This window comes from Galleria mellonella, unplaced genomic scaffold (genome assembly GCF_026898425.1).
Source record: "Galleria mellonella isolate WM207_F2 unplaced genomic scaffold, CSIRO_AGI_GalMel_v1 utg57, whole genome shotgun sequence".
Lineage (NCBI taxonomy): Eukaryota > Metazoa > Arthropoda > Insecta > Lepidoptera > Pyralidae > Galleria > Galleria mellonella.
Window position 1 is genome coordinate 3,794,037 of NW_026442119.1, and position 16,464 is coordinate 3,810,500.

Sequence of the window (16,464 nt, forward strand, 5' to 3'; positions counted from 1 at the left end):
AAACAGACAAAATTGCAATGTCATCGGGAATATTAATGGCTCTCCAAATAAACTCGAGTTTGTTACCTAACTTCAGTATAATAGCCAATGTGAAAATAAATTTATTTAAAAGATTTTAAAGCTTTCTAATGAGTGTTCGTTGAGTGGCTTAAGAAATTTATTTAGGTATATACCTGTATCTTTCTTCATTGTGAAACAATAAACGTAATCTAACATTTTATATAGATATTACTATCAATACGAGTATATATTTTCGATATCTATATATCGACATCCAAAGCATGTATACGATTCGATATGGATACAATATTACCCTACAATTTAACACTCTCCAAATTGATTGCGTCGCAAATTTGAATCGATTCTTTTTACGATCAATAGAGTTTCCTCTGTCTTATATATATATATATATATATATATATATATATATATATATATATATATATATATATATATATGTATATATATAGTAAGAAGTGTCAATAAACAATAAAAAAATAAATGTTAGCCCCATACTTTTTATTGGCTGCCAAACAAAATTAAAATGTACTTCATATTCTAAATTCAATATAATATAATAAAGATAATTCTATTGAAAACGAAAATAATATTATCAAATAGTTGTAGAGGTTTGCTTAACACTATTAATTGTAAAGTTAAATACATTATACTCAATATATTTATATTATCCATTTATACTATAAACACCTCGGAAACAATGTTCTAGATCATTTTACTAAAATAAATAAATAAATGCCTATAACGAATTCAAATAACAAAACAAATTACGACAGTGAACTTTAGTTACAGTATCAGCTTTAATACGAATTTAAACTGTAACATTATTACGTTGCGAAATTGGCTTTACCGACTCTAATCTAATAAAATGCGACAGCTCTCCGACTTTTAGGTCATTTTGTTCCTACATAATAGATACTAAAATAGCTGTGAAAGGATTTGTTAGAACAAAATAATTAATTATATATATTAAAGACTTATTTCATGTCTTAACTTGAAAATCTTATTAAAATTAATTAATTTTCAAAAAGGAATACCAGTTTTTGTTACAATTTATTACTGGTACATATATATTACTGGTATGTTACAATTTATTACTGGTAAATATACGATATATATTTATTTCAGTACGTGTAATAATATTATGTTAATATGTATTATGATTTGTGATTATTCGAACGATTGTAAGTACATAACGATTGACCGTGTTTTATTTTACTCATTTTATATTTTTATGGTTTCTTTCCAAAAGTCTTTTTTTGTTTTATTTTAAGATAATAAATAAAATAAAATAAAAAATAATAGTCCTAATTTTAAGAAACACCTAAGCATATCTTCATTAATAGCTAAAACCCATCCTGATTACGTCAGCTTTCAAACAAAGAAACCTCATCATAAACAGTCCATTCGTTTAGGAGCTATGATGCCAGAGACACGTCAACCCTATAATACTCTTTTTGCTTTGACTTAAAAATATACAAATTCTTTTTATTATTTTGGTTAAAACATTAATCTATCATTCTAGCACTGGATAATAATTCTATCTCTTTCTTCCTGTCTACAATAAAAATACATGTCAATAGCTATGATGACTTTATAAATCTAAATATAAATCTTCACCATAACACCCATTGTTAGTCGAGGCACAAGCAGTGAGCTAATAACGTATTAAGTATGCCGGTCCATAGCCCAGTTTGTAGTAAGCCGACGGTTTCGGTCTATCACGCAACGGATGCGACGTCCGGTACCACGGCAAACCTAATAGAAAAGTGTAAAGAAAAAAGTAATACCTTTATGTCCTTCAACGGTCATTCATTTTAATAAAATATATCAAACGTGTGGTAATAAAATCATAAAATACTAGTTGTGCTGTGAATTCGTTCATGTGATTAGGGTAAATTATTTTTAATAGATGTTAATGGAATGACAACAGCCTGCGCTAATTGTATGCGCTAGGAAGAAGGGATTGTTAGTAAATGCTAGTTCCTGAGTGCTATGAGACTATTTTTTTATTTTGATTAATTTATATTTTTAATAATTAATCTCAAAAAATTAAAGTATCCAAAAATTGCATAATACGGCGTACGCTGCTTGAACAGTTAGAAATAAAGGAATAAAATCTATAGTAAAAGTATTAATTACTTTTAGCTTTACAAAAAAGACCGCGACATCATATATCTAAGTTTAATATTTCAGCCAAAAAGACGGTTTTTATGTTAAAAGTAAAATAAATTTCACATGCCGTTCATTTTAAAATCCTAGGGAATATTACTGCGGTACTTCTACACACACCAACGTACCAGCCTTAGTAAAATGTGTTGAATAGTTTAAAAGTTATACAAACAAATATTGCACTCGAGCGAAACCGGAGCGGGATACTAGTGTTATATTAAATTCTTAAAATGAGTTTGTTCGTTACCTTTCGACACCTTAACAATTCAACTAATTATCATTTGATATCGATATTGACTACTCTTTATACCGGTAAATCTACATATTCTACTCACACAGACGGGATCGCGAGCCAAAACTAGTGTTATATAAATTTAAAACATAAAGTGTGCGAATAAAGAACTATAATGAAACTTGTATACATGATTATAAATCACAGGACACCCGCAACAATCGCTTGTCTGACCATCTTGACAATACTCGAGTCATACAAAGTCGGACAGTCATGAACAAAATAGTGGAAACGAAAAATCTGGACGACCGCCAAAGTGAATTTCCGATTATGGTAAATAATGAAGTTGAATGGACTGGCGATAGAAGATGACATTTTTATATCTACACTACATTTGGCACGAAAATTTGTCTCTTTCATTTTATGTGATAGTATTTCTAGGAAAATACAAAGCAAATATATAATGAAATGTAAATTAATATGCTCTTGCAATTTTTAGTTCTCTTTTACAACACATACTCTTTGAATGTTACCATATAAATGCATGATTTAAAATATGATTGACCGCAATGATAGCTAGCTCATCTATCATACTCGTGAATGGGTGCTGCTTGTGGGGATTGTTCTGCTCATATTTGCTTCTTTATTTACCATTTAATAATACATATGTACGGTCAACACGTAATAAAACCCTATGCTGTCTATATTAAAAAAAAAATTCTACCTACTTACGAATCATTTATGTTTACGATTGTAATTACTTTTTTTGGACAAAAATGCACTTGTAGGTAATTTATACCTACCATTCTTATTACCTATTCATCCACTCAAATATTATCTAAAAAATGTTTAATATTACCATTTTTAGCAAGCGATTTCCGCTAATAAATCCTGTGTACGTAATCATCGTGTATACGTAAGGAAACAGATTGAACTGATTTGTGTATGTATGCGAAGATATATAGAATACGAGAGGCCGGTCTCTAAAATATACATCGACCAAATTAGCAAAATTATAAACAATTCTTGTTTTCAGTAGCTCCCAAAACTGAATGAAAAACATGCATGAAATAAACTGTCTATACGAAATAACCAATTTTAAAGCGGCATCTATATGAGTATGGGGTTATCTGCGGTCTTTATATTTAAACCCCAAGGGGAGATACGTGTTTCTAATAACAATATTTATCCTAGATCCCATAATAATATTTGAAGAAAACCTGGTTGAAATTCAGAATTCGTATATAATACTGTCAAAACAATCGATAAAATTATCAGTTATATGTATACGTTTGTTTATTTGGGATTCCATTATATTTTGTTTTATTTTAATTAACATAATTAATCTTAATAACAGTAATATTTGCAATTTTACAAAATAACTAATTTAGTATCACTAATATCTGTTATTTTGACTGTACGTGTGTAGTTTTGTCCACATAAATTGGGATAAAAATATTTTATCTCTTACTTTAGACTAAAGTCTAACCAAACTTGACAATTGCGAATAAACGGTTGCACAGATTTCAAATATGTTTAGCCATTTAACTGTGATTACATTACAAACATACCTGAGGACTAAGTTTTTTAATGTTTAATTTTACTAATTACGCACTATAAAACGTAGTCTTCAAAAATAGCAACGCTTGAAGGGTGTCATAATAGGCGACATATTATGCTCTGTTATATCCATGGTACTGTTTGTCTATAGGCGACGGATACCACTTTCCATCAGATGGGCAGTAATTTTGTTTACCATTCTAACTTACATAAAAACTGTATTAATTTCTTTATGCTACTATAACAGCAAACAAGCATACGGCCTATATGATGGTAAACAGAGTTACCGCAGCCTACGGACGCCTATTACACCAAAGATGTCACGTGCACATCACCGACTCTTAAGGCACCTTATTACGCCCTTTTTGAAGAGTTTTAGATTTATAAAATTAATTCTACTAATATTATAAATGCTAAGATCTGTAAAAATGTGTGAATGTAGGTACATATAAGTTTCTTTAACGGGTGAGAATAGAATGGTAACTCCGCCTCCACTATCGGTATACGCTGGAGAGACACCAGAAAAAGATGACAGGTAAGGATAAAAGCAAATCAGTTAGCCCATCGTGACAAATTTCACAAGAATTTACCACGATGGTTTCTAAGGGGTAGTACCCCTTGGAAACCATCATGGTAAATTCTTGTAGGTCCACCTGATAAGGTATATTGCTAGCAATGGGACTGTTATACCCCATTACTAACAATTCCTTTCCTCACGCTGCACAATAGTTACACTAGAACGTCTAAATATTTTTACCAATCGTCATGAAATTTTGCTCATAGGTACCTAGTACTCAACATGGACAAAATCATATAGCTACTTTTCATCCAAGAGGAACGAAGTCGTAGACATAACTAGTAATTCTATAAAATTTATAACACCTTTCACTGCATAGCTATACCCAATAGTTATGACTCAATTATCAATAGATAGGTACTACTAATTAAAATTAAAAAATGTGAAAGTTTATAATGATGTATCGATGTTTATTACTAAATCACAGTTATACGACTGAGTAGATTTAAATGAAATTTGGACAACAGGAAGGCCCCTGTCCTCACTGGTACTCCTCCATCATAAACCAATAAACTGCATTTTATAAAAAAAAATACTAATATCCTTTTTTAGATAATCCTGCTAAATTTAATATGGAACGAATACTTTGAAATCTTGACTCAATTTACAGACTAATAGGTATTGAATTCATTATAAATACTTGTGTGATATCCTTGTCCTTGTCTATCCTATTAATATCATAAATTCTAAAGTTTGTTTGTTTATTACTCTTTCTCGCAAAAACCACTAAACGGATTTGATTAAAATTTGCTACTCGGGTAACTTAGAACATACTTTACTTTATATACTGGCGTACGCGAATAAAGCCGCAGGATACAGCTGGTTTGAAATATTTACGACATCACTAAGAGACTCCTTCGAATATATTATAAGCAAGTATAATACCTTTCTCCTTAGGATGACCTGATAGATAAAAACCACCAGAAATCCCGTTAGCTTATTAGCCGTTCCTAGTATTTATCATGAAAGTATTTACTATAACAATAAACATCCAAATATCTATTCAATTTTTCATATACCTGTAGGTATAAAATAATAATAGGATTTTTAAAAAGCAAGATATATAATTAAAATTAAATACACAATAATTATATTGACGAATCCTTGTATATACATATAATAAAGACTTCATAGGCTTAAACTGACTGTTCAACTACCTACCGACTATTATCCATAACTAAGTATTAATTATTACAATATTTTAAAAGTGTTCATATACACATTCATTCATTATATGAATTAATTATTAACATACCTATTTAATAAGAACGTATAGCGAATGTGTGTATTCCATAATGTAAATATTTATCATAACTACTGTTATGTTAAATATTATACATGATACTTCACGTAATGTAAATAAATCCTGTTTGATTTTGCAATTACTATGATCGAAATTTTGTAGTCAAATTATTTTATAGCGAAAATATGATGAACAATTTTAATAATATAATATGTAAATGTCATGTCCTAAATTACTATTGAATCTACATAATTAGAATGAATTCTATAGAATTCAATAATTGATAGTTTGATCGTGATTATTTGGGTAAATAAATATTCCAACTATCCATTGGATTACCAATGTTTTGATCTTAGTAAAATGATCTTAGTCAAAAAAGTTAAACTACTTGACAAAAACGTTAACTGTATTTTCACAAAGTTTTTTGTAAGAAGATATTTACTGTCAAGAAATAGCTTTTTTAATATCACAGAAAAAAAATTATATTGCGCGATTATTTTTCCAATAAGTCGCGTTATCCGTCTCCATCTATATTTCTATATATATATTTTGCTGTACATTTATTGAAAATTCTATGCAACGTATGGAATTTTGGAAATTAAATAAAAATCAATATTATAAATCTTCATCAATTTATTTTATTTGTATAAATAACGCGATATTACTGATATCAATATACTATGATCACTGGTTTTCACTATTTACAATACAATATACTACAGCAGTCTTTAAGATTTTATTACATATCTATACACAGTATAACGAATAGGCAATAATAGTTTAATTACATAGTTTTGGTATAGCACTTACAGACTAATAATTACAATATTTACAGCAGTCTAAGGCTAACATCTATTTACATTTATCTGACTGGAAGTTAGGACCATAGGATCCCTAGACTAGGTAAGCTTGCACGGCATTGCCCGTATCTACAAGAGGAGGTGGCGGAGGCCACTGCCTCATATCTCGCCGCCTACCTGGTGCCATACCGTGCTCCAAAGAAGAATAGTCAGAGTCTATTGATGAGTATATATGATCTGAGATAGGCCTACCATCGGGCCCATAGACTACACCTTGTGTTTGTCGCATAGCTGATGGCGACTGTCTTACTTCGCTACTGTACTCAGGAGGTGCACTCGCACCTTGCCCACTCAATACGGGCGACTTGTCAGGAAATGGTAGCGTACGGTTGCCAACATTAGGCACAGAAGAATCTAACGTGTAAGTATTTATATTCTTTCTATAGTTATGACTTCGAGCCTTGTGATTGGGGTGGGATGAATCTGGCATTATATACCTGAGCCGCTCCCAAAATTTTTTTTCGTCCCATGTTAAACGAGACCCCGTTTTCATGTACGGGCGTAAATCGTGATCACACATAGCATCTGCTACTACAGTACAATCTTCTATTATAACTAACTTATAAATGCAACCTTTGAGCGCTTCGTGCAGCCCCTGTCGGAATTCATACCGAGACCATTCCGTTTGCATGAAATTTCTCGTTAGGACGATTATTATTCGTTTCGACGCTTCCGCGGCTTCAACGACCGGCGGCGCGCATTGCATGTACTGAGCGCCATGGTGTGGAATGTCTCTATAATGAAGGCAGAGATGGTACGATGGATTCCCGTTCTCTAATTTTGACGCTAACGATTGAATGACGAATTCCTCGTCTTTCGGACTGTAGCATACATAGGCGTCGTACAATTTATCGCTATTCTCCTCAAATGCTCCGGCAAATGAGAACACTCGAATGCCGCAATTAGTGTAAAGCCATACACGGAGCGAGTCTCGAAACAGAAACAGTACGACGAGCGTCAATAAAATTAGCATAAAGCCGGTGAGTGTCGAGACCATCATGGGAACATAGTTCGACACCATATTTCCGATGACTGAATTATCGGCGTAATAATCGCTGCAGGCAGTGCCATTTAAGTTTAGCTCTTTTTTCTGTGGCGGCTTCGCATCTCCATTCCAACACCATGCGTCGGTTATGTCGATTATTTTTTGCGCATTCTCCGCCAAATACGCAGTTAATTCTTGAAGATAACGGCATTTACATGACCACAGGTTATTTCCAAGGGACAAAGCTTTCAAGTTAGCATTATTGTTAAAAGTCCATACTCCGAAATCGACTAATCTATTACCATCAAGGCGTAACACTTCCAAAGATTTCAAAGAAATGAATGTAATATTAACAATATGACTGATAAGATTGTTTTGCAGAAACAACTCTTTCAAATTACTCAGCTGATGAAATTCATATCCTTTCAACTCTTTCAATTTGTTATTGCCAAGGTGCAATATTTGTAGGGCATTTAATCCAGCAAAAGTCCTATTTTGTATGCTATCAACATTACTGTTATTCACGTACAAAGATCTCATTTTCTGTCGTCCTATAAAAACATGATTTTGTAATTCTCTTATGTTGTTACCATCCAAAAATACCTCTGTTGCATCCATTGGTATTTTGTGTGGTATTTTCATAGAAGACTGTCCAGAACAGTCCACGACATTGGTATTCCATAAGGGATCATGATAACATGTACAGTTTTGTGGGCAGGTCATTTCACAATCACACGCATCATAGTCACAACAATGACAGATAGCAAAACAATGGGTCTCATACTTACAAAGGAAATCTGATGTCTTAAGATTAGTTAAGGGCACATGAGTTCCACTACGAGTGTTCGTCATTTTACACAAAACATTTTCTAAGTCCATCACTCGAGGATGTTGTCTCATAGCAGTCATGTTATTAATAATAGGTAGCCACTCCATTGTACAGTCACATTGAAACGGGTTGCCACCTATGTAAAACTCAGGTAAACTTTTATTTTCTGGCACTGGGTATAAGCGCAAGCTATTTAGTTCCAAATGCACTATTTCATTAGCGTACATGTCCACACGCGTCAAATTCTTTTTATCAAAAAACGTATTCACATGAATATTATTCAAAAAGTTATTATTTATAAATAACAGTTCAACACTATTAGGTATAGCCATAGGAGATATTTCCACTATACGATTATGACTAACGTCCAATGTTTTAATGCGGATTTCATTTTGTAACTTGTAATAGTTACCTAAATGTTCAATAAAATTACCGTGTACGTCTAACCACTTTAGATTACTAGGCACGAATGCATAATCGAACCACACTAGATGATTTTCAGATAAGTTGAGCCATAAAAGACTCGCCAGCGTAGAAAAGACACCGTTGATATCGGTCAGAAAATTTCCATCCAATCTTATTGCTTCCAATTGTATATTCCGACTGAATGTTTCTCGTTCGATTGACTGAATCTTATTCTTAGCAATATTGAGAACCTGCAAGCTTGGTAAGTCCCAAAACATACCGACGGTAAGATTTCCAATTTGGTTGTCTATCAATCTCAGTCCAGTTAATTGGTTTAGATTCTTAAAAGAGCCGTTTTTGAAATCTGATATCTGATTTTCACCCAAATCTAAAGTTTTGAGAAAAGATAACTCCCAAATAGCACTAGGTACTTCTTGTAGTTGATTCGAACTTAAATCCAACTCTTTTAAATCTGAGCAATTTTTAAATGCCTTTGGATCAATATTCACTAACAAATTGTTATTTAAAGTTAATTTGCTGAGAACGAACAAACCATTAAATAAGTTTTCGTCAATTGTATGAAGTCTATTTTCTGCTAAATTCAACGTGTGTAAATTATATAAAGGCAAGAAAGCGTTGTCTTCGATGTAACCAATAGAATTATTTTTCAAGTTCAGTACTTGTAAGAAAAATAAATCTTTGAAAGTCTTTCCATCAATTCTAGTCAAGGCGTTATTTGATAAATTTAATACAATTAATCGTATCAGTCCTCTGAACGTTCCATCATCAATATGATTACTTGTCAATTGATTACTTGACAAATCTAAAACGATCAGTTCCTCTAATCGATGAAAAACTCCTCGTGCTAACTCAAAGAGTGAATTGTCATTTAAGTATATTTCTCTAAGTTCTCTTGCATTATTGAATAACCCTTCTGGTATCATTTGTAAACGATTGTGTGATATGTTAAGAACTCTCATATTCAGGCTTAATAATCCATTAAACACTTCACTAGATATGTCACTGATATTGTTGTGTTGCAAATATAAGTGTCGCAAACTTCTCAATTTAAGTAGTTCCGAGTTCTCAGGTAATGTTTTGATCTCATTGTGACTCAAGTCTAGACTGTGTACGTTTAAGCCGCATCCTTGTCCAAATCCAAGTTGGCCAACTGTTCTTATTCTGTTATGTGTCAGATTCAATGTTGTTAAATTCCCCAACGGACAGAACACGCCGGAAGGAATGAATTTGATGTTATTTTGAGCAAGATCCAACGATTCCAGTTTTGTCATTCCATTCAAAGAATTCAATGATAATTCTAAATTCTTGGTCGGACTCCACTCGAAGTTTTTCGAACGAAGCTTTAACTTTTTCAGTTTATTCAAGTCTTGGAACGTGTTGTCTGGCACATGAAGTAACTTGCAATTAGTTATTGTGAGTTCGCTGAGACTTGAAACGCGTGAGAAATAGCGTGTCCGCAGCGAGCTTTCAAACAGGAGTACATGATTGCATTCAATGGTCAGGCGGCTAGTATCAGAATTCACTGAAATGATACTGCCACCATCGCCATCAAGAGTCCGAATCCTGCAGAGCACACTATTTTCCGAGGTCCTGTCAGTAACTCGAACACATTTGTCCGAGCCAAACGGCAGCACCGTCCAGCCAACGTGCAGCAGCGCACAGAATACAGCCAGCGTCGCGTACATTATCACAGATTTTTCATTTCACTACAAAACGTCTCATAAACACTCCCCGTGGGTCGATATCACCATTTCCGAAACAAAGTACGTGGTACACTCGCGCGCTGAAGAAAAACTTGATAGCATTTCACTGCACTGTAGTCCATATAAATTGAATAAATAGAGGTCCTTTTGGAACTATAACAATAAATAATATCACTTGTTTAAGTTGCAGTTTGTAATCAGTTTTATGTAATAAATATTTATTGCGTGTAGTGGAGAGTGGCGCGCGATGTGACACGAACTCTCCACGGCTCGATTCCGTTGTGACTGGCCGACCGGCGTAGCGCTTTGCTCGTGGAGGTGGTATAATAGAGGGGAGAACAACTTGCCCCCGCGCCAACCGCCACCCCGCGTAAGCTCGCTACTCGCGCTCTAATAATACGAGTAGCGCCATCTAACGTCTGGTAGCACATATTAATATTATTACTTTTTAATACAAAAAAAAACTGTTTATCTATATTTATTACCTACCGGATATGTTTAACTGTTACTTATATCTGAACATCTGCATCCTGATTAAATGTACATTCTGTGATATCCATAGTGGTGATGATACTTAAAGCGATAGTTTCGCTTTCTATCAAAAAGGTGCTTTGCTTGTTTGCAATTCGCATATCTAATACAGTTTACATAGTTATCCCATTAATATAACAAGAATTCTCTTTATCCTTAACTAACGATCCGACCAGACTTCGCACGGATAGATAGAATTTTCGAAAATAATATACTGTATGTTACTCGCAGATAAATAATAATAATAATTCGGTCACTTATAGATGCTTTCTGTAAGTGATCGAATTTTAAAATCAGTTTAGTAATTTTTTATTTATCTATTACAAACAATTAAATCTTTTCTCTTTATAATATTAATAAAGATTAATACTCACCTGTACACTGACACAAACATATAGAAAAAAATCACTATCGCATCTACTGCTTAATAATGTATAATTTTTTTCATTCATATAACATACAACGTATTTGATGTTAGAAAGAAGACTCATAACCTCAAAGTGGTCTTATGGTACTAGAATTGGGTACTACATCACTTAGCCACAACATTCTATCACGGTGCAATAATAGATAAATAAATTTATTAAATGAATCCTAGGCTCTTCCTCAGTCCTGTTGAATTCTAATGTTCTGCGAAATAAAGGCATATCGAGTGGTACGTTCACCACAACGGCAACGGCTTCACACGAGCAGAATCACGGAATACAACTAGTATTATAAATGCGAAAGTTTCTAAGGATAGATGGGACTTTGTTGACATTTTCACGTAAAAACGAAATTTGGTGTTAGAGTAGTTTATATCCCGACTTAATACAAATATTTTTTTATTCGGATTCACGACGTTCGTCGTCGTACAGCTGCGTTATACAGCTAGTTAATTAATAGATGTCGCTAGTTTCCTCAACATTCGTAATGCATAAAATTTTAATATTATATAACACACATTAATATAATAATTCACCAGACAGAGACTTTCTACAAAAGTCGCTTGCTTGGGTCTCTCTGTCCCATTCGTGTTTCAACCGTGAAGCAGTTGTGTTTGCATGGCTGTGTTTCGGTTTAAAGGGTGGGATATGGCGTGAATTTACAGGGTACAAAGGAATAACACCTGAGTCCTCAGAAATGGCAATGCATGGGGGGTATCAGGGGCGAAACAGTATACTCTGTTATGTCCATGGTACTGCTCATGTCTATAGGCGACGGTTACCACTTTCCATCAGGTGGGCCGTCAGCTTGTTTGCCATTCCAAATTGTATAAAAAAAAATAAGAAAAAAACTTTTGATCTAAGTTTCCAAAATTATTTATAAACGCAGTGTTACGAATACAATTTGGCTCTCCTTTCATTTTGGTATAATTAAGTCGATGTTCTTTTTTTTCAAGCTACGATGGAATTTAATAAACATTATGTACGACTATATAAATAGCAAACCAAAAATTAAAATTATCTTCAACAAAATCTTAAACCGAGATGGAAATAGCACCTTCAACTTTCCTTTTCACCTGCAGAATGATAGCGCAAACAACAAAGCTAATTATTAGGCCGTCAGCCATACGGTTCCATTGTATTCCCTCATATTTCTATTAGTTCTGTTAACCCTCCATTAGCCCAGCTTCCGGTATTACACCAATAAACCCTTCAGGTATAAGCTCGGACTTATCTGATCTCGTATTAGCACTTCCCGGAGATTTCAATTGTTTAACCCACCCATTTGCTTTTTGTGGGCAAAGTTGGGTAACTCGCTGAATCATGTCGCACGGGTAGAACATTCTTTTGTCAAAATGTGATATCACACGTCTGTTTATTTTTTATTTATCAATTACATTTATAATACAATTATCTTCATCATATGAGCCGTTAACTGTCCACTGCAGCAAAATAGGTCTCCCCCATAAAGCGGGGTTTTACTAGTAGTTGCCATGCTTGGTAGATAGGTTAGCAACCGCAGTTAGCCTTTGGTAATTTTTTAAAACGCTGCCGCCCATTCTTCGACCATCAAATTTCCTTAGTCGCCTCTTACGACACCCACGGGAAAGGAAGCGGTAGCCCACCTTATGCCAGGACTACACGACATTTGTATAGAAACATTAAAATATGTAAATCATATTCAAGTTATAATTATTGTATAATTGAAAAATTTCGAAGCAAACAAAGTTCAAACCCGAACCAAATAATTTCATATTTATAATATATAATCTAAAAATTTGTTCAACAATAAAAAACTACTTCTGTAGTGACAGAATTACTTGCATATTCATTTATTAAGATTATTATTATTAAGATTAATACAGGACTAATACAGGTCTCAGAAATTAAAAAAAAAATATCAAAATCATTATAGAATCTACTAAATACCTATATACGAGTATGAATACTACAAAATAAATATAAGTATAAAATTCTACTTTTCTAATATTAAAAATAAATCATGATTTCATTTTGCTTTTTTCCAAAATTTGTATTTAATATTTATTTTCAAAATACAAACTATTACAAAAAAATAATCAAACAATGTTATGAGAAAACAAGAGAAAAATTGTTATAATTATAGTAATTATCATATACTCGCAATTGAATTAATATAATTTAAAACAGATTCAACGAAGAAATCTATCCTGTTATTTCTTACAAGGTTCCTTCATTACATTTCTGGTAATACGAGCGTCAACCGAAAGCAAAACCGCCAAATGCTATGGGGGTCTATTGTACCCCGTACTCCTGTCGAGCCCCGCCCGTAATGTGTTGACATCATTACATACCCGCAATAACAGCACGACAATGCAGATAAGATCCGTGTTTGGATACGTTTGGGGGGTTAGGTTTTAAAGATCAATTGATATGGAGGAGTGTCTCTTATTAAGTTTATTTTTTATTAGACTTTAGATTCTTTACTCGCGACTAAATTCACGTATGTTCTTCTCCATTCCATATTGTGCGTGTGTGCAAAATTTTCTTAGTGATTAATTAAAACACTAAGAGGTAATATATAAATAAATAAACTTACATTAATATTTATAATATTAGTACATATTTGGATATCTCTCTCTATAAAATAACAGTTGATAATATTAGAGACACTACAACACTTATTCCTTACTGACATTATAAATGTGAAAATATTTAGTTTATTTGTTTATTTTGTTACTCTTCAATGCCGTTATTTCTTTTAGACGCCAAAGACCTGTAGCATATAGAACAACAGATAAAGGTTGTTGGCACAACAATAAGATCCCATGTTACAAACAAATGGTCACTTTTGTTTTCTATTGAACACATTCTGTTACCAGGGATAGAAAAATTTTTTGTGTTATCATTTCCGACAAAGGTATTAACGAATATTTTGCAACCTTGAATAGACAGGGACGGTGCATTTTAAAAACTCTATTTGTCAAATTGTTGTGTCTTAAGAGATAAGGCTATTCATTGATAAAGTTCTCATCATAGTATTATCTCTTTTGTTTGACCTAACACCTCCAAAACTGATAAGTAAAAAGGAATAACTTTTGCAATGTTAAAGCAATAATATAATCTGTGTAGATTAAAATAACGCAAAATAAAAATTATCTATTCTGATTATTATTCTTTACAGAGAGAGATAACATTGAAAACAGTAGAATTCAATGTATTACCATTCTCTTTTAGCATATAACAAAAATAGAAGAATAGAATATCACCTCTTCTTTTGAAGATATGTAAAAAGCCAATTAAAAAACGCAATACACCAATGCGAAAGAAAACTCAATATGGAACCCTGTTTCAAACTGTCCTATATTCACGCTTCACGATAAAAGCTTATAATCTCTTTTTATAACAAGATATCCATATAGTTATTATTATAATGGTAATGCTGATTCTTTAAAGTGATTTTTTTTATTTATAAACATTCTTACCGTATGACTCATAATTTTACATAGTACCTGGAACCATATTGACCTTGAAAATTTATCGGTACCGCCGGTTCGCACCTGTACTGCTCAGTTTGCTCCTACTTATCAGGCTATTTCTCTGCTCAATTCTCTGATTGCTCAGCAGCCAGATATTGATACATTTAATGACAAAATAAATATATTTTTAAAATGTTGTACAAAATTTGTAAGTTTGTAAAATAAACCTATGGCTCACTACACGTTTTGGGAGACTGTAAGTGTGGTGAGTAAATTTAAATAAATAAATAAAATAAAAAAACACATCTATCTGGTATTTTTATTTAGTTCTTCAATCCTCGTTTCTAAATAGCTTTTCTATATTGTAATTCAATTCACAGCATATATTCGTCTTTTAAAATTAATTAAACAAATCCATCTCTATAACTCTTTAGCATTTAGAACAATAATGTGAACCGCATCTTTCGGAAATGCTTCCGTTCCATCTTATTCCCTTACACAATATTACACTTGTATCACAATAGATCCCAAATTCTATAAGGAACTAACTGAAACTATATAAACTACAAATAAGTTGTAAATAATGACCATTTTAACTTTATAATATGCGAAATAGCATACTTTTTCAAATGTTACAAGACAGATGAAGGTTCTGTTTCTACCTTATGAAAATCGGTTCATAATTTGCTGACGTAATCCCATAAAATAATCGCAAAAAAAATACATAATTTAAATGAAGTTTTTCTTTGTAAATGTTATAATTCTATGCATTTTACTTACACATGTATATATCTACAATACTATAGAATAATACAGCAATAAAAGCATAAAAACAGAAAAATTTTAAATGGTATACCAAAATAAAACATTTCAATCCGTTCGTCAGAAGCAAGTTGATGTAGTAGTTTTTACGTAATGCCACAACAAACAAACAGACATAATTCTTATTTTGTTAATTAATTTTATTAAAACTATTTCTTTGACATCTATTGCTCTCATTAAGATTTTATATCAATTTCTCTCAAACATCCCCTATTGTAATAAAACGTCATTACGACCATATTAGACATGTTTATATTGTTATATCAGCCATTAACTGTCCACTGCTGAACATAGGCCTTCCCCATAAGAGGATTTTCGACAGTACTTTCCACGCTTGGCAGACGGGATGGGAACCTCCGTCAGTCTCTTGTGATGTTTTAAGAAGGACGCTGTTGCCCATCCCTCTACCATTAGGCCGGCTTAGTCGCCTCTTACGAAACCCATAGGAAAGAAAGTGGTGGTCCATGAAATGCCCGGACCACATGACAAATGTTAGACATGATAACAAGAAAGTGAAAAATGTTAGTATGGGTTATAAGTTATTTTATTCTTATGTTACAACTTTATTATATGTATATAGATATAGGTGTATATAAATATACAACGACGCCCTCTTATCGTTG

At 32.7% G+C, this 16,464-nt stretch overlaps 1 protein-coding gene across 1 annotated transcript; it reads right to left on the minus strand.

Annotated features, from left to right (window-relative positions):
- Positions 1–6,409: 6,409 nt before the first annotated feature.
- On the minus strand, positions 6,410–10,909 carry LOC113509581 (toll-like receptor 7). The gene has a single exon (XM_026892925.3). It carries the CDS (start codon positions 10,585–10,587, stop codon positions 6,697–6,699), a length of 3,891 nt encoding a protein of 1,296 aa, XP_026748726.2. The 5' UTR covers positions 10,588–10,909; the 3' UTR covers positions 6,410–6,696.
- Between the last annotated feature and the right edge of the window lie 5,555 nt (positions 10,910–16,464).

Excerpts from the sequence above, each read along its gene's own strand:
- LOC113509581 (XM_026892925.3), bottom strand. The coding sequence starts at position 10,587 with ATGTACGCGACGCTGGCTGTATTCTGTGCGCTGCTGCACGTTGGCTGG.